Raw genomic sequence first — 17752 nt, 5'->3', positions numbered from 1 at the left:
CTGAGGGGAGCGGACCGCGGGGGGCGGGATGACTGCGCCCAAGGCCTTTGCGGGCCTCAGCCGGCCCCAGAGGAAGGGGGACCCGTCGAGCGGTTTGGTGCATGTGAAGCGCGACATGGCGGGGAAGCGGACAAGCCCGGGTGGCCCCGCGTGTATAGGGAAAGGGGCGGGGCTAGACGCGGCCTTCACAACTACTAGAACGCCTCGGGCTGTGCGGCTCGAGACTACATTTCCCAGGGGGCGCCGCGCGGAGCGGGCGGGAAAGAGAGCGTTTCGGGTCCAGTGCGCAGGTGCGAAAGCCATCTTTGGTTATATAAGGGAGGTTCGGGAAGCCGTTCGTTCTTTCGCGTCTGCGGCGCTGAGAGTATGGCGTTTCTACTGGTTGCAGCCAGGCTTCACCCGCTATTGTCCTGCCCGTGAGTTCCCATTTTGTGTGTGGTGAGTGGAAACTCCCATGTTCTTCGTTGGAGACCTCTGGTCCTCCCTTTCCTTCTTTGTGCCGTCGTCTCTGCGGCCAGCCTAATCTCCCTCTCGTGGCTGCTCCGGCTCTGACCCCAAATAGGCCTTAAGGGCGTGGGAGAAATGAGTTTCTAGAGCTGGAAAAGCCAGTGCCTTCTGCATGGTCCTGAGAAGCCCTTGGCTGGTGTAAATGATGACTTCACTTTTTTCCCCGTCAGATCGACAATGCTGACGTTTTATATTTTGCCAGTTAGTTCTGATACATCGGCCTGAAAAGGCCCGGCCTTGTTCATTTCTGACCGTGGGAAGATGGTGGTTGACGCTCTTTATTTGTTGGTTCACAGGTTAGAGCAGCCAGCGGGTACAGAATGGATTTTGGAGGAGGGAGTCACCACTGGACCTCCAAGGAAGCCACGTGCAGACATCTACAACCTTCGATCTCCTGACGAGTAAGCCTTTTGTCTCCTATGGGCCTACTATAGAAAACACGTGCTCTGAGAAGCTTTAGTTTCCTAGGAAAACGTGGGATTTAACAAAGCACTTTATATCGCGCATTTATTAGGTATTTTAAAAAGTGCTCTCTGACGGCCGGACGCTGTGGCTCACGCCTGTAACCCCAGCACTTGGGGAGGCCGAGGCAGGTGGGACACCTGAGGCCAAGATTTCGAGACCAGCCTGGCCAACATGGTGAAACCCTGACTCTATTAAAAATACAGAAATTAGCTGGGCATGGTGGTAAGCGCCTGTAATGCCCAGCAAGGCTGAGGCAGGAGAATTGCCTGAACCCGGGTGGCGGAGATTGTAGTGAGCCAAGATTGCGCCACTGCGCTACAACCGGGGCAACAGAGCCAGACTCCGTCTCAAAAAAAAAAGAAAAAGAAAAACATGTTCTGAATGTTTTATTCTCACAGTTTACCTATTGGACCTAGGTTTCTGGTGAAGAAACAGGTTTAAGAGAAATGCCTAAAGTGGAAGAACCTTGTTGGTGAAGAGGCGTTTAATATTTTAATGCCACTTAAACATATTTTTGGATTCCATTCTTCCTGTGTGTTTTGGGTGCTTAAATTTCCAAGTGGAGGATGATTTATTGACATATTTTGGAAAGCCAAATGTGTTTTTCTGTTGAACTAGCCACTGAAACCAGTGCCTGACTACATAACTAATATTTTTGCTAGAGTCCAGGAGTGAGGCATTTATAAAGTCTGGGCTTCATGGGAACACATGGGAAGCTTATTATTCCCGATTGTTCCTTTGTCAGGTAACTTGTGTTAAAATGCAACCTCTTGGTGCTTGTTCTCTTCCCAACTCAGTAAATGCCAATTACTTCCTCAACTCTTCCAGCCACACTGGCTTCTATCATGGGCCTATACTCAAATAGAGTGTAAGCACCGAAGACAGGGGTGTTTGGTTTGGCTACCAAATTATATTGCCAGCTACAGAATACAACACAGAAGTGCTCGAACACTGAATGCAAATTTGCAGATATGAAGCATACCAACCAAATCTTACTCCTCACTCAAGAACTTCCTGCTGGCATATATGATGACTTAGCTTTTTTCCCCGACAGATCGACTATGTTGATCTAACTTTTCTAAGCCAGTTTCTGTCTGATATGCCAGCTTGAGCAGCTCCTTTGTCCCAGCTCCCCTGGGCATCTAGCTGATGGGAGCTCATTTTTCTGTTTTTTCATTTCAGGTTTATTGTTGGCCAAAACCAGGCTTTGATTGAACCAGGATGAATGCAGGTGTTGGAAGTAGAATATATATATATACACATATAAAATTGGTAAGTGGTGCCAACACATCTTCCTTAGCTGAGTAGACACAGGCTCTGGAGGAGTAGTAGCTGCTTTTCAGTGTGGGTTTGTCACCCTACTAACTGTACGACTCAAATGTGGCCTTTGCAGCTGATGATACAGCTTCTTTCCCCATCAGATCGACCTTGTTGATCTCTACACTATATTGGCCAGTTTTGTCTGATGCATTGGCCCCAGTAATATAACTCCTATCTTTGTTTTCTGCTTATCTTTATCAGAGACTATTGCTTGTTCATGGGAACTGGGCTTACTCTATTTTTTCCAGCATTCAGATGGCTTATTTCGACCTGTTAACTTTCAATAGGTTGGGAGCCACGTGTACCAGTGTGTTGATCATGGCTTGATTCAGTCTGCCTTGTAACAGGTGAGGTTTCTGCTTTCTAGGTGTCAAACCCCACAGCAAAATTTGTCCAACTGGGCCTAACCTCAGGACCCATATCCAAGTTGTGTATAAAACTGGGAGAATAAGTCATTAGGACTGACATTGGCCTGTTGGTATTAATAGGTCTTTGTTGGAAATAAGAGCTTGGAGTCGCAAAGAAAAAGAGCACTCAAACAAAAGATTTCTCAGCAAGGCAAATTTACTTCTGCTGGAGGGTGCTGCTGCTGGCATTCCTGGCAAGAGCACACCTAACAAAAGAGAGAAGGGGTTTTTATTCCTAACGCAAGTAGTCCCTACTTCTGTGTCCTATCCCCATTGGCTGGAGTCCATGGCACAATCTAAACTAGTCCCGATTGGCTATTTTAAACAGGAGGGGTGTGGGTTACAGCTGTGGGAAGGGAGGACACTTGCTTACAGAGTGGGTTGCTAGGAGTGAGGGGGACTTTTCCAAATAAGGAACAGGTTACAGGTTGGGATTGGCTGGAGAAGTTGTTTATAGAATGGGTAACTAGGAGCAGGAAGGGATGAGAAAGTTGACCTTAAGAACAAAGAACAAGGAAGTTAAAACTTTGAAGAGAAATCCATTATATCTAACAATTTCCCCCTTTGGATTTTTATAATTCTTTCTCTTCAGACTTTTTTTAGCATGTCTTGACTTTGTGCCTCTTGGTCCTCTAAAATTAGCTTAACTGAATAATGCCAGGGAGGATTGAGGACGATTTTGGTGAGCCGTTAAAATAAGCTTTTGTATTAATCCTCAGATACAGGGTATGATACAGCATCCTACAAGAATGAGCAAACCTATTCTGATGGCAAGAGAGGTGATGATTGAGGACATAAGTCCTTTCCATTTGCCGAACCATTTTTCCATTAAAATCGTGAAGGCGTCGTTTATTCCAGAATTTCTAGCTAGCTCATTGGATAAAGCAGTAAGTCCTTGGGCCTTTGTTATGGTTCCATCGGGAGCAGTATTACTAGGGATAAAAGTACAACACTGGGTTCCAATCATGACACGAACTACACCTTTCTCTTTTAGTATCATGTCTGATGCTACTGCATTTTCCCAGGCCGTTTGACTGGTGGGCCCTAATTGTTAAACTATTCCCTTAATAGCATCCTTAGTATAATTAATGAATCGTTGCTGGGTTACATTTTTTTTTTTTTTTTTTTTTTTTTTTTTGAGATGGAGTCTCACTCTGTCACCCAGGCTGGAGTGCAATGGTTCACTGCAACCTCCACCTCCTGGGTTCAACCTACTCTCTTTCCTCAGCCTCCTGAGTAGCTAGCTGGGCTACAGGTGTGTGCCATCACGCCTGGCCCAATCTACATTTTTATTTGGAGTTGACCACCAGAAAAACATGGATTCAAACTTGCAGCTATTTGATTTCGGGACTTAAATCTATCTATCTGGCACTCTTCGTGGGACTCCAATGGCATCGATATAAACATGAGAGTCACGAGGGGCATCCATTGTTTCATGATGTTTTGTTTTTATGTTTTATGTTTTCTGGATGAAATGCCAGGGTGAAAGGGAGATAGCCAATTGGATTAGAGCACAAGTGCCACTCCAAGTCACTTGGCAGAGTATTCAGTAATGGTCCACCACAATACCACCATACATCTGCTTGGGGATGAATAAGGGACGACTGATTGGTAAGCTCCTGGAAGGGCTTAAGCTCACTGCATCTCGTTAGGTCTCCAAGCAAATTCAAGTTCTCCCCCTGTGAGAGACACGAGGTGAAATTGGCATTGGAAGACGGATGCTGGGTGGCCCTCGGGGGCTGACCCGCACGGTGTCAGACTTCAGGGAACAGCAGCGAGAGAGTTTGGCATAGCTTACTGCCCCAGGTTGTGGGGTCTTGGAAGAGAGCTACCATACAACTCATGCCTGATGTGGCTGGAGGACCATCTGAGTGGAAAGGGAACAATCTGGGGCTCTGGCTTACCACGTGCATAAGCATAACAATCGCTTTGTTTAGAGAGCGGACCGAATGTTTAATCCATTCCAGCCAGGCATTTGCATCTCGGTACCCTGTTTCAGTTGGTAGAGTTTGCTTTAGATCTTTAACCCCTACAATGGTCACTTTGGTTTTGTCATTGGGTGTTTGTTTAGAAGGGGATGAAGGGGGTGGGGGAGCAATGAAGCGCATTTCGAAAGATCCTATGGGGTCTGTCCCTAATGTTGTGGCTCCCATCCCGTAGAAGCTACTTAAAGTGGGATTAGGATTGATGGAGGTAGAGGTAAGAATAGAAATTTGCACTGGGTTACATTGGTGATATTGGCAATTAGAGGGGGCCTCCCCTCTGAAACGAAGGTAGGGTTGTAAAGATGCAGCTTTTTGGGGAAGTCTACCCTTGAGGATCGGTATTCCATAGGACATCATTCCAGGATGGGCAGAACCTCTCCTCAAACCCTTCCCATTCCCAAACTGTAAAGAATGTAACGGATTTAGTTTCGATTAGGCAAGGATTCTGTGAGGATTTAGAATTTATCTTGGAAGGGCAGAGATATTTTTCTGAGGAGGCCAGCTGCCTCTGGTTTTGGAGATTCCCACAGGGTATGACAAGACAGGCATCAAATGTGATTGAGGTGAGCTTGATCTAGTTACATTAATGATAAGGTAGCTGACGGTAGAGAGAGGAAAGAAGACAAGGCAGTATAATAGGGTTAAAGTTTTCATAGCTTTAGCTTGGTAGAAATTGGCCCTGGAACAATAGCCCATGACTCTGAAGATGGTGATGCTCTTTTGACTAGGGTATGATGGGTCCACCCCTTTTCGGTGGTTTGGCCTGCTGTTTCAGTTGTTAGGAGTACTAGGTATGGTCCTTCCCAAGCTGGCTCAAGTTTTCCCTCCCAGCTTTTGATGAGGATGTGATCTCCAGGCTGGTATTGATGTACCAGGAACTGTAAGGGTGGCATCTGTGCTAAAAGACCTTTAGTTCTGAGGGAAGAGAAAGTGGAAGACAGACCAAGTATATAATTTGATCCTTTGTTTCAAAGGTAGGAATGTCAGTAGTAGAGTGTAAATAAGGCAGTCCACATAACATCTCATAGAGAGATAGGCCAGTATCTTTCTGAGGGGCAGTCCTGACTTAATTAGGTGAATCTGTAAATGCTTGGGTAGGACTCTACATTGGTACTGCTGCTTCCATCCAGAATGAGGGTTTTCCCACTCAAAAGCAAATACCTCTCTTGTCTTCAGCCAAGGGACATGCGCAGAAGGCATCTTTTAAATTTGTTACTCTGAACCATTGATTGTCATGGAATTCTGCTGAGGATGGTATAAGGCTTGGGGACAACAGGGTGGTTAGTCTGGACTATTTGGTTGATAGCTGGAGATCTTGTACTAGTTGATAAGACCTGTCTGATTTCTTTACAGCTAATACCGGGGTGTTATAGGGGGACATACAGGGTTCAGGGAATCAGTCCTGAATGAGAACTTCAACTACAGGCTTTAAGCCTATTCTGCCCTCTAGGGGAATGGGGTATTGCCTTTTACTATTTCCCCTGGGGTCTTTAACTTTGTATGGATTGGAGTGACTTGAAGTCTTCCCTGATTTTTTTTTTTCTGAGTTGGAGTCTCTGTCACCCAAGCTGGAGTGCAATGGTGTGATCTTAAGCCACTGCAACCTCTGCCTCCTGGTTTCAAACAATTCTCCAGCCTCAGCCTCCTGAGTAGCTGGGATTACAGGCACCTGCCACTGCGCCTAGCTAATTTTTGTATTTTTAGTAGAGGTGGGGTTTCACCATATTGGCCAGGCTGGTCTCAAGCTCCTGACCTTGTGATCCACCCACTTTGGCCTCCCAAAGTGCTGGTATTTCAAGCATGAGCCAGCACGCCCAGCCTCCCTGATTTCTTTTTCCTGCCCATACATCAGGATGAATGTATTTTTCTTCTGTGGTGGTAAGTAGATTTAATGAGGTGAAGACTGTCTGGGCCAACATGTAAGCCTATACCTAGTTTTAGCATTAAGTCTCTTCCTAGTAAGTTTGTTCCTGCCTCGGATTAACAGGAATTTAACATGGGCTGATCAATTTTTGTATTAGACCTCTGTCTTTTAAGATTTTTGCTTTAAATCTTTTTTTTTTGAGACGGAGTGTTGCTCTGTTGCCCAGGCTGGAGTGCAGTGGCGCAGTCTTGGCTCACTGCAAGCTCCGCCTCCTGGGTTCATGCCATTCTCCTGCCTCAGCCTCTCCAAGTAGCTGGGACTACAGGCGTCCGCCACCACACCTGGATAGTTTTTTGTATTTTTAGTAGAGACGGGGTTTCATCATGGCTCAATCTCCTGACCTCGTGATCCACCCGCCTCGGCTTCCCAAAGTGCTGGGATTACAAGTGTGAGCCACCGCGCCCGGCTGCTTTAAATCTTTTATCTCTGAGATAGAAAGTTCTTCTGAAGATGGGAGGGAACAGGAGCGAGCTGCTGCTGAATCTGTAAGAAGGTTTTAAGTTCACATTTGGGTCCCACCTCTAAATTTATCAAGGGCTCTTGGTGGGACTCAAGGTAAAAGAGACAGAGCCCCTGACCTCCCTATTTTCCTTGAAGGCCATAAGTGGAATGATATTTTTTCTCTTTTTCCCATTCGGGGCATTCTCTTTTGAAGTGACCTACTCTTCCATGTTCGAAACATTTGTTTTCCCCTCTTCCCTGTCCTGCACTGTGACTTCCAGGTTTTATTCCATTACTCCTTGTATACAGTTTGGCCTAGAGGGTTTATAAGTTTTACTTCCTTGTGTCTCCTATTGCAGAGTTCCCTGTTGTAAGGCAGACAGCATGATTTTTGCCGTTTGTTTCTGCTGCTCTTCGTCCCTACTTACATGCTTCTCTAAGAAGTTAGTCTCTGGGACAGTCTTTCCAATTTTCTATCTTTTGTAGTTTTTTTTAGAGGTGTTTGGCCAAGTCTTAGTAACAAAATGAAGCTTTAGCATCCCTTGCCCCAGTGGGTCTTCCATTTCTAAACCTGCATATTTTCTCATCTGTTCTTTAAGCCTATTTAGGAATTCCATGGGTCCTTCATCCATCCCTTGTATGTTGAATGCTTGGGAAATATTCTCAGTTTGGGATACTGATGGAACATTTTGACTGGTTGGGTGTTAATGTTCCCAGACTACTATAGCAGCCCTATGGATCGTGAATGTTCTCAGACTACCATAGCAGCCCTATGGATCGTGGTTCTTCTCCCAGGAAGGATCGTGGTTCTTCTCCCAAGAATGCCTAAAATGGACATAAGCTTGGCCCATACAACTGGGGTCCTAAAAAATGATTTGATCTGCTACCCCATAAGGGTCATCTAACAAGGGCTTGAGTTTTTTTTTTTTAGATTTTGGACTTCTGAGCTGGTTAAGGGGGCATTTACGAAGCTGATGCCTCCTTTCCTACAGGGAACTTCTTTCAAGGGAAAGAGAGTTGGGGGCGATTCTTTGGAGGTGGAAAGGGGAAAGGGAAGTTCTGAGTATCCTTTTTACATGTTCTATTTCATGCTGTAGGGCTCAAGTGTGTGGCTAGGGGGAACATGGGGTTTTGATTCAGGATTATATGGGGAAGGGACTGATGAGTGGGGGGATCCTGTGCACCAGCTTGGTACAGGGGGTTTGGCAGAGGCAGGTGGTCTAGTGGGTCCCATATGTTAGTAGGCTGTTTGGGGGTAGAGACCTTACTCCTTTCAGAGGAGTTGGCTTCTGGCTTGCTTCCTGTAGTTATGTTTAGTCCTTTCACTGTCCTTCTTTTAGCATGAGAACCTAGGGGACTATCAGAGGGGATGTTACTGTCATTAATTTGATCCTTTCTATTTCCTGTCTTTCTTGAGGTATTTCCCATAGTGAAGGTTTGGTGTGAGGCCCCAAATTAGAGATTTCTTGCCTTTCCTCTCATAGGCTCAACCTCCCTTACTGGAGATTTCTTGCCATCCCTTTCTCTAGAGGGTCAGCCCCCGGCTACTGGAGATTTCTTGCACTCTTCTCCTTTGGCTTCATCCTTCTCTGGCTGCTTCCCAGGAGGGAATATTTCAGGTCCTCGTTAGCATTGGTGTGTCAGTATAAGCCCCATGACAAGAATCCACCATAAGCTGTATGAAGTGACCATGGAACCACAGATCCGGAATCATCGCTCGCTTCGCACTGAGTTGTGCATCTCTTTGACACACTTTCAACCTCCAAAATGCCCTCACCACCAAGGAAATACTTTGTCGCCCCTGCGACTTTTCTTAGTTTGGTCTGTGCAGTTACCTGGTCACCGCAGTATGTGAGGATCCTTTCCGCCTGTGTTGCTCAGAGTCTGAGTTTGTCACTCCGGGTGGGACCCATCTCCTGTTTGTGAGGCCACTGCAAAGAGGCGGTGGGACGCCTCTCCTCAAGAGAGGTGATTGTGGGCCCCTCCCGAAGGAGAATGGTAATCCCAGACGAGCTCACAAATTGTTGGCAATAAGAGCTCAGAGTTGCAAAGAAAATGATCTCGAAAAGATTTCTCAGCAAGGCAGATTTACTTCTGCAGAATGGTGCTGCTTGCACTCCTGGTCACAGTGAGAGCACCCCGAACAAAGGAGGGGAAGGGGTTTTTATCCCTAACACAGCTAGTTCCTGCTTCTGTGTCCTATCCCCATTGGCTAGAGTCCAATCTAAACTAGTCCTGATTGGCTATTTTAAACAGGAGGGGTGTGGGTTACAGCAGTGGGAAGAGCAGTTTACAGAGCGGGTGCTATGAGTGAGGGGGACTTTTCCAAATAAGGAACAGATGCGGATTACAGGTTGGGATTGGTGGGAGAAATGTTTACAGAATGGGTAATTAGGAGTGGGAAGGTATGAGGGAGTTGACCTTAAGAACAAAGAACAAGGAAGTTAAACTTTGAAGAGAAACCCATCATACCTAACAGTCTTGTAAGAAAGGATGACACAGTGATTGAACATTGGGTGGAGCTAATTTTCCTTGGCCAATTCACTTAATAAGATAAGGAGCTCCAAGTTATATTTAAGTTGGGAGTCAATTGATTTTACTTAGTTCTTGTGAGGTTCAGGTGTAAGATTCATCATACTACCATGAGCCATCCTCAGCTCCTTGTTAGATGGGCCTGTTAACATGGCAGCTTTGTCAGTGAGCAAACCCAGGAGAGACAGACATAGCAGAGATGGATGTTTGAAGTCTATACCTTCCACCTCCTTTAAAGAGAAAGTAACACCACTCCTTTTCTGTGTCCCTTGGGGACACTACCTCCACGTCTGGTCACATGGCTGGACTTTACAGCAGATAAGCATACTGTGGCCTGAGACCATGATTGTATGCTTTCCTTCCGCTGACCTTTACAATCCCTCAATAAATTGCGCTAACACAGGGAAGTTTTTTTTTTTTTTTTTTTTTTACCAAATACCTGTGTTGCATCATCCTCCCAATTTGCCTACTGTCCTTAATCAATGGAAGGGGAATAAGCAAACTGAGTTTTCTTACACCTTTTGAGTATAGTGTTTTTGCTTGCCATCTTAGATGTGGCTCCTGATAATTCTCCAACTTTTTTTTTTTTTTTTGAGTCGGAGTCTGGCTCTTTCACCCAGGCTGGAGTGCAGTGGCACAATCTCGGCTCACTGCAAGCTCCGCCTCCCGGGTTCACGCCATTCTCCTGCCTCAGCCTCCTGAGTAGCTGGGACTACAGGCCCCCGCCACTATGGCCAGCTAAATTTTTGTATTTTTAGTAGAGACAAGGTTTCACTGTGTTAACCAGGATGGTCTCAATCTCCTGACCTCGTGATCCGTCTGCCTTGGCCTCCCAAAGTGCTGGGATTACAGGCATGAGCCACCATGCCCGGCCGATCCAACTTTTATATAAAAAAACCAAAACCTCAAAAATTGTAGTTCGTGTCAGTCAGTGATGACTCATCTTAGAAGTATTTTGTTTATGGATGTATGAATGTCCATAGTTCCTAAAGTCCAACATTCATGTAATAAGACATCTTGCATATAACAATGACCCTTACGTCTAAGACGTTAAATAGATCCTAAGTCTGATATAACTTTATTCAAGTATCCTTACTTGCCCCTAAAATGTCTTTAATACACATTACTTGGGTTGTCTCTTGAATGAACATACAGGTATCCCAATTTGTTTTTTTAAGAGAATGGGGTCTTGCTCTGTCACCCAGGCTGGAGTGCAGTGGTGCAATCATGGCTTACTGCATCCATGGTCCTCCTGCCTCAGCCTCCCAAGTAGATGGGACTAAAAGCACACACTGCCATCCCTGGCTAATGTTTAATGTTTTAATATTTTGTAGAGTTGCAGCCTTGCTACATGACCCAGGCTGGAGTGTAGTAGCTATTCACAGGCATGATTGCTTGAAACTCATGGCCTCAAGGGAAACTCCCACCTCATTATCCTCAGTAGCTGCAACTACAGCCATACACCCCACTGCTCAGCTTCTCATCCTTTAAAAGATTTTTACTGGTAGTGTCCTCATTCTGGGTTTCTGTCTTCTGTGTTTACTGTGACATGAAGTCATTTTTAGATGAAGGTTAAACATTTTGCCAACACAGGTACAATATGGGATTCAATAAAAGTACAGAATTAAAGTTGTCTTATTAGAGATTGGGAAGTTTCCCAGCTCCCTTTATTGGTACTTGGCTGTGCCAATAAAGAGGATGGACTTGGAGTGACCAGGTCTTAGACACATACGTATTTTCATACCCTTAACAAGAAGCACTATAGACCAGAATGGAGCACTGATTGTAATCCACCTTCTTTCTTAGAAACTGGCGATGGAATATGAGAGGAGCCCTCTGGAAAGAAAAGGACAGACCCTGTGCTTTCATGAAGGTGAAGATCTGTCTGGCTGAACCAGTTCCACAAGGTTACTGTATACGTAGCCTGAGTTTAAAAGGCTGTGCCCACTTGAAGAATGTCATTGTTAGACTTTTGGTGCAATTTCTAACTGCCTACCTGGATAAAGAAAATAAAATCTTTTAAATCAAAATGCTGTTTTGTTTGGCCATTGGAGATAACCATTGAACAGAGATAACAAGTAGTAGTTAGGTATTTGCAGTTTCATTTGGTTTTAGTTTTTTGAGGGGAGAATCACCCTAGTGGGCAGTTGGTTTCTGTGGGCAAAGCATGGCTTTCCACAGGTATTGTGCCTCATGACTGGCTTCTGCATTGGAAACCTAAGAATAAGCAAGCACACTTGGGCCAGAATTCAAAGCAGAGGGTCAATACAGAGGTATCTCACTTGTATGCTTACACCTGCACAAGATTGTGTATGTTAAATCGTGGGTATTAGGCCCTAATGGTTGCATGAGATGAGTAAGGATGATTTGGGCTATGGTATTTGTGTTTGTAAACTTCATAGAAAATTGCAAAAATAGGCTGCATCATTTATCAATATGTGATGAATATTTTTTTATTTAAAATACACTGAATAATTTTTTAAGTGTCCTAAAATCTCACCTCAAAGATGGGACCTCCAGATTTCTTTTTCTTTTTTTTTATTTTCTGAGGCGGAGTCTTGCTCTGTCACCCAGGCTGGAATGCAGTGGCATGATCTCAACTCACTGCAAGCTCTGCCTCCTGGGATCACATTCTCCTGCTTCAGCCTCTTGAGTAGCTGGGACTACAGGTGCCCGCCACCACGCCTGGCTAATTTTTTGTATTTTTAGTAGAGACGGGTTTTCACCGTTTTAGCCAGGATGGTCTTGATCTCCTGACCTTGTGATCCACCCGCCTCGGCCTCCCAAAGTGCTGGGATTACAGGCATGAGCCACCACGCCCGGCCTGGGACCTCTAGATTTCTAAAATGGCTCCTGGTATTGACTCAGAATCCCCTCCCCTTGACTAGGCTGGATCTAGTGTAACTTCTGAGACTTGCTAGCTCTTTTTCTCATTCTCCTTGGCTTTCTCACCTTTTTTTTTTTTTTTTTTTTTTTGAGATCAGCTCACTGCAACCTCCGTCTCCTGGGTTTAAGCGAATTCTGCTGCCTCACCCTCCCGAGTAGCTTGGATTACTACGCCTGGCTAATTTTTGTATATTTAGTAGAGGGGGTTCATGTTGGCCAGGCTGGTCTTGAACTCCTAACCTCAAGTGATCCACCTGCCTAGGCCTTCCAAAGTGCTGGGATTACAGGCATGACCCACTGTGCCTGGCCTGGCACTTGTATTTGTAACCTTTGGCTTAATTGCAACATGTTACTTAAATGCAGTCTAGTGGATACAGGAAGGAGATAATTTCTGGCTCTTAAAAGCTCAAATGCTTTTGCTGGACTTCTGTGTTGAAGAGATACCACTGAGGTCAGAAATAGCCCCAAATACCTGCCAGCCAGGGGCCAGAGAAGCTTCCTGGAGAACTCCCAGCCACACCCATAGTCTCAGCTTTGCTGTTGCTTCTCTGAGTTCCAAGGCAGTTGTAGGCCTCTAATGATCAAACCATTTGCAACCTGTCTCTAGCTTTAGCTCCCACCAGTCCCACCAAACATTGATGCTTCAGTCTCGTTTTACCTCTTTGTCTCCTTGACTGAGGAGTCCTTTCCTTCTATATGCTTCAGTTTCCTCATCTGTGAAAAGAGGTTTATTGGGTGCTTGCCACGTGCTGATATTGTGTTATTATCTCATTTAATCTATACCCCAACTCTGTTATTCCCCTATTTTATAGATAGCAAAACAGGCTCAGGGAGGTTTAGTGAGTTCATATACCTTGAAGGTGGTTCTTGAAAGCTCGGATGTGAACCAGTACTATCCTAGGCCCCTAATTTCCAAGGGCCTTTGCTTAAGACCCTCACCAACTGCATGGGTAAAAGCACAAGCATGGCCAGGCACGGTGGCTCGTGCCTGTAATCCCAGCACTTTGGGAGGCTGAGGCGGGCAGGTCACGAGGTCAAGAGATCGAGACCATCCTGGCCAATGTGGTGAAAACCCGTCTCTACTAAAAATACAAAAATTAGCTGGGCGTGGTGGCATGTGCCTGTAGTCCCAGCTACTTGGCAGGCTGAGGCAGGAGAATCACTTGAACCCTGGAGGTGGAGGTTACAGCGAGCCGAGATTGCACCACTGCACTCCAGCCTGACAACGGAGTGAGACTCCATCTCAAAATAAAAACAAAACAAAAAGAAAAAACCACACAAGCATTTCTGGGAAGCTGTGGGAAAAAATAAGAGATTCACAATGTCTTCCAGAATTTTAGCTGAGAGGTGGTGGTATTATCTTCCCTGTACCTCACTGCTCATTTTCTGGGAACAGAGCAGTTTTACAAATGGTTTGGAGCTTGGGCTTATTCCCAGCTCCTGGCAGACAGCAGTAACTTCCCCAGATCTCCTATCTTTAAAGTGGGCATAACGTCTTTCCTCCTGGAGTTACTGTGAGGATCAAGTGAGACAATGTGTCCTCTAAATGCTTGGCCACAGGGTTAGGTCAGTAATAGTCATCTTCATCCGAGTGAAAAGGAATAAACTAGTGATTGTGCAACAACTTGGATGAACCCCAGAGACGTGATGCTGACAGGGAAGCCAGCCTCAAATGGTTACATGCTGTGTGATTCCATTTATTTGACATTCTGGAAAAGATAAAGGTATGATGAAGGGAAGAGATGATGGTGTTGCCAGAAGTTAGGATGGGTGGCAGATGTGGATGATGTAAAGGGATCACACAAGGAAGTGTTTGGGGTGTCATGATTGCGGTAGTGGTTACATGAATGTGTACATGTGTTAAGATTCATAGTACTGGGCCAGGCATGGTGGCTCACGCCTGTAATCCCAGCACTTTGGGAGGCCAAGGTGAGTGGATCACCTGAGGTTAGGAATTTAAGACCACCCCGGCCAACATTGTGAAACCCCGTCTCTACTAAATACAAAAATTAGCTGGGCGTGGTGGCTCGTGCCTGTAATCCCAGCTACTTCAGAGGCTGAGGCAGGAGAATCGCTTGAACCTGGAAGGTGGAGGCTGCAGTGAGCTGAGATCGCACCATTGCACTCCAGCCTGGGTAATAGAGTGAGACTCCGTCTCAAAACAAAACAAAACAAAAACCCAGATTTATAGAACTGTACAGCAAAATAAAAAAATAGTTTTATTGAATGACAATTTTTTTATTATTTATTTTTGAGACAGGGTCTTGCTCTGTCACCCAGGCTGGAGTGCAATGTGCGATCTCAGCTCACTGCAGCCTCCACCTTCCAGGTTCAAGCAATCCTCCCACCTCAGCCTCCTGAGTAGCTGGGACTACAGCTGCGTGCTGCCACATTCAGCTAATTTTTAAATTTTTTGTAGATATAGGGGTCTCACTATGTTGCTGGAGTTGATCTCAAACTTCTGGTCTCAAGTGATCCTCCTGCCTCACCCTCCGAATGTGCTTTTTAAAAATGTTAAAAACAAACATAGGCTCTGGAGCTAGACTTGAGTTCAAATCCCGGCTCTGCTATGTATTAGCCATTGACTCAATCTTTTTCTTTTCCTGGATTTTGCCTGCCTGAGTTGCTCTAGTAGTGGCCACAATTGCCAGAGAAGATAGAGCAGGTCTCTCCCAGGGCTTGCAACTCCAGCCTGTGTCTGCAGGGGGTGCTGTAGGGACTGATTTCTCCAGCCCATGGCAAGAGGCCTTCATCTTGTGACTGGAAAGAGGGAAGTACAAGTCCGTCTGGCAGAGATGGTGCAGATGGGCAAGTTTTTCAGATATTGCAACCAGCACTTCTGGGACTGTAGCAGTGGAGCCTGCAGAAGGCCAGTTCCCCAGGTGTGGGCTATTGACACTGCCACTTCCAGACTCCTCATGCAATAAACAACCCCTAAACAGATTTATTCACAATCTGTCCATCCTAACAAGTCAGTGATCAGTTTTCACTTTTCCATGTTCTCTGGTGTCCCCATTATGTTCCCATAGTGGGGCACCTTCTACCTGCATGGTTGGAGCTTCCCATTTTTAAAGAGGCAAGAAATCCTTTAAAGTTCTTTAAAATGTTTGTAGCCTGTTCCAATTTTATAAACTGTGAAGACTGAGCAACACACATGCATGGGCCTCATATGGCCTGGAGGCCACCAGTTGGAGACCTCTGTAGCTTGAGCTGTGTCCCTTTCAGCACTGTTCTTGTCATTCCTGAGCTGGGATGCCAGCTGAAACATAAGATGCTCAGTTAAATTTGAATTTCTTTTTTTTTTTTTCCTTGAAATGGAGTCTCACTCTGTTGCCAGGCTGGAGTGCAGTGGCGTGATCTTGGCTCACTGCAACCTCCACCTCCCTAGTTCAAGCGATTCTCCTGCCTCAGCCTCCCAAGTAGCTGGGATTACAGGCATGCACCACCACACCCAGCTAATTTTTGTATTTTTAGTAGAGACAGGGTTTCACCATGTTGGCCAGGATGGTCTTGATCTCCTAACCTCATGATCTGCCCGCCTCGGCCTCCCAAAGTGCTGGGATTACAGGTGTGAACCACCGCGCCCAGCCGATGGCATTCATTCTTTAAGATGCAGCCTCCGTAGACCTCGTACCTTCTCAGTAATTTCCATATTCTTTGCTGACTTGGGTTTTTCCTTCAAAATTGTCCGGGAGAAATTGAGGTTTGTGGAGTTTCCTGATGGCTAGTTGCCAAACTGGCTTCAAAGCCTGGGCTTGTGAAATTGGCTGGGTCTGCGGCCAGCCTAACCCATCCTTTGGTCACAATCTCCCATGGTTCTGATATTAATTCATCACAGGTCTGTTTAGAAGGTGGCAGAAACAGACCGTCTTGGGCTTATTTATATCTGTGGCTTTTTTTAAAAGACAGAAAAGGAGAAGTCTGGATTCTTTGCTTGTCAGCCTCCTTTAACTAAATGATCTTTTGCTAAAATAGACTGGCCCCACTGTGTGGGTAGGAAGGGTTGAGATGGGAGTGGGCCAAGTGAGTGAGAACTTTTTTTTTTGCCCTGATGTTAAAATGGCAGCAGGTGCAGTCTTCTGCCTCTGCCCAGGTTGACCTGATGTTTTTACAGGGAGAGTGGCTGCTTGTTGAGTGTGGTGGTATTTATCATAGTGTATGTTAGGCTGCCTCAAATATCCCTCGCTGTCATACCTTTCAGCCAACTCTAACTTACCTCTCTCAGCCTGATTTCTCCCCACTTGAGTTATAATAATAATAACAACAACTGCCTTTTAAAAAACTTCCTACTGGGCTTCATGCTAGGTACTTTCCATGTTTTATTTTTATTTATTTATTTTTTGAGACAGAGCCTCACTCTGTCCACCACACTGGAGTGCAGTGGTGTGATCACAGCTCACTGCAGCCTCAAACTCCTGGGCTCAAGCGAGCCTCCTGCCTCAGCCTCCCGAATAGCTGGGACTACAGGTTTGTGCTACTGTGCCCGGCTAATATTTCTATTTTTTTGTAGAGACAGTGTCTCCCTTTGTTGCCCAGGCTGATCTCTCCTGGGCTCAAGCGATCCTCCTGCCTCAACCTCCCAAAGTATTGGGATTACTGATGTAAGCCACCATTATATGTTTTAAATAATTTATTCCTCACCTCAAGTGAGTGAGGTAACATCCCAATTTTACAGATAGGGAAACAGATTGGGCAGGGGAAGTGACTTGCCTCAGATGCATAATAAATGGCTCTGCCAGTGTCTTCCTTAGCGCCTCCGATCCCCTTCTCACCCTTGTCCTCTCTGCTCCTCTCTGCTCAGTGCCCCTGGGAGCATGAACTGCATTAATGGCTCCTTGTCTGGTGGCCTCAAGGTTCCGCAGGAGGCAGGGAGGGTGAGGCTGAGATGTGTGTTCCCCTAAGGCACATGCCTCAGCCTGGCTGCCTCTGTCTAAAACCACAAGCCCTCAAGTGCTTCCCTACCTGACTTTCTGGGCTCTGGTAACCGCTTCCTTGCCCGCCCTGTCAGGTGTAGGGGTTGCTTCATGGGTCAACACTAGCTTATGTGGTTTCCTTATATCCTGGGCGCACCTTTGTTATTCTCAAATTACACTCTGCTTGAACTATTCTCTATCCAGTGGGTTGTGACTATCCAGAGGCAGAGTTGGGATTTGAACCCCAGGACTTCAAAATAAGCTCTGTGCAAATGGCCTCCCAGAGCTGCCTGCTGGTTTCTTCTGCCAGGCCTGGCTTCTCCATTTTGGCTTGGACCGTGGTCTGCTGTCATTTCCACAACAGTTGCAGGA

The 17752-nt window shown here is 45.8% G+C and overlaps 1 protein-coding gene and 3 non-coding genes across 7 annotated transcripts; all 4 read left to right on the top strand.

The window, feature by feature from the left end:
* Positions 1-28: 28 nt before the first annotated feature.
* On the top strand, positions 29-11611 carry LOC129474312 (uncharacterized). 4 transcript variants are annotated; one of them, XR_008654516.2, is made up of 5 exons: positions 29-438; positions 804-908; positions 2155-2244; positions 2580-2639; positions 11388-11476. XR_008654516.2 is itself a non-coding variant. In XM_055265535.2 (4 exons), exons 1-3 carry the CDS (start codon positions 29-31, stop codon positions 2195-2197), a joined length of 558 nt encoding a protein of 185 aa, XP_055121510.2. In that variant the 3' UTR covers positions 2198-2244; positions 11388-11611. The 4 variants fall into 4 exon arrangements, 2 of the variants coding, with proteins under 2 accessions (XP_055121510.2, XP_055121509.2); XR_010119327.1 differs by lacking the exon at positions 11388-11476 and adding an exon at positions 3419-3585; XM_055265535.2 differs by lacking the exon at positions 2580-2639 and having other exon boundaries at positions 11388-11611.
* LOC129474948 (small nucleolar SNORD12/SNORD106) lies at positions 640-728 on the top strand. Its single transcript, XR_008654692.1, has one exon. It is a non-coding gene; the product is annotated as a small nucleolar SNORD12/SNORD106 (small nucleolar RNA).
* LOC129474949 (small nucleolar SNORD12/SNORD106) lies at positions 1989-2079 on the top strand. Its single transcript, XR_008654693.1, has one exon. It is a non-coding gene; the product is annotated as a small nucleolar SNORD12/SNORD106 (small nucleolar RNA).
* LOC129474950 (small nucleolar SNORD12/SNORD106) lies at positions 2356-2447 on the top strand. Its single transcript, XR_008654694.1, has one exon. It is a non-coding gene; the product is annotated as a small nucleolar SNORD12/SNORD106 (small nucleolar RNA).
* Positions 11612-17752: the final 6141 nt, after the last annotated feature.

The sequence above is a fragment of the Symphalangus syndactylus genome, chromosome 24, assembly GCF_028878055.3.
Source record: "Symphalangus syndactylus isolate Jambi chromosome 24, NHGRI_mSymSyn1-v2.1_pri, whole genome shotgun sequence".
Classification (NCBI taxonomy): Eukaryota; Metazoa; Chordata; class Mammalia; order Primates; family Hylobatidae; genus Symphalangus; species Symphalangus syndactylus.
This window is presented reverse-complemented; position numbering and strand designations above follow the sequence as displayed.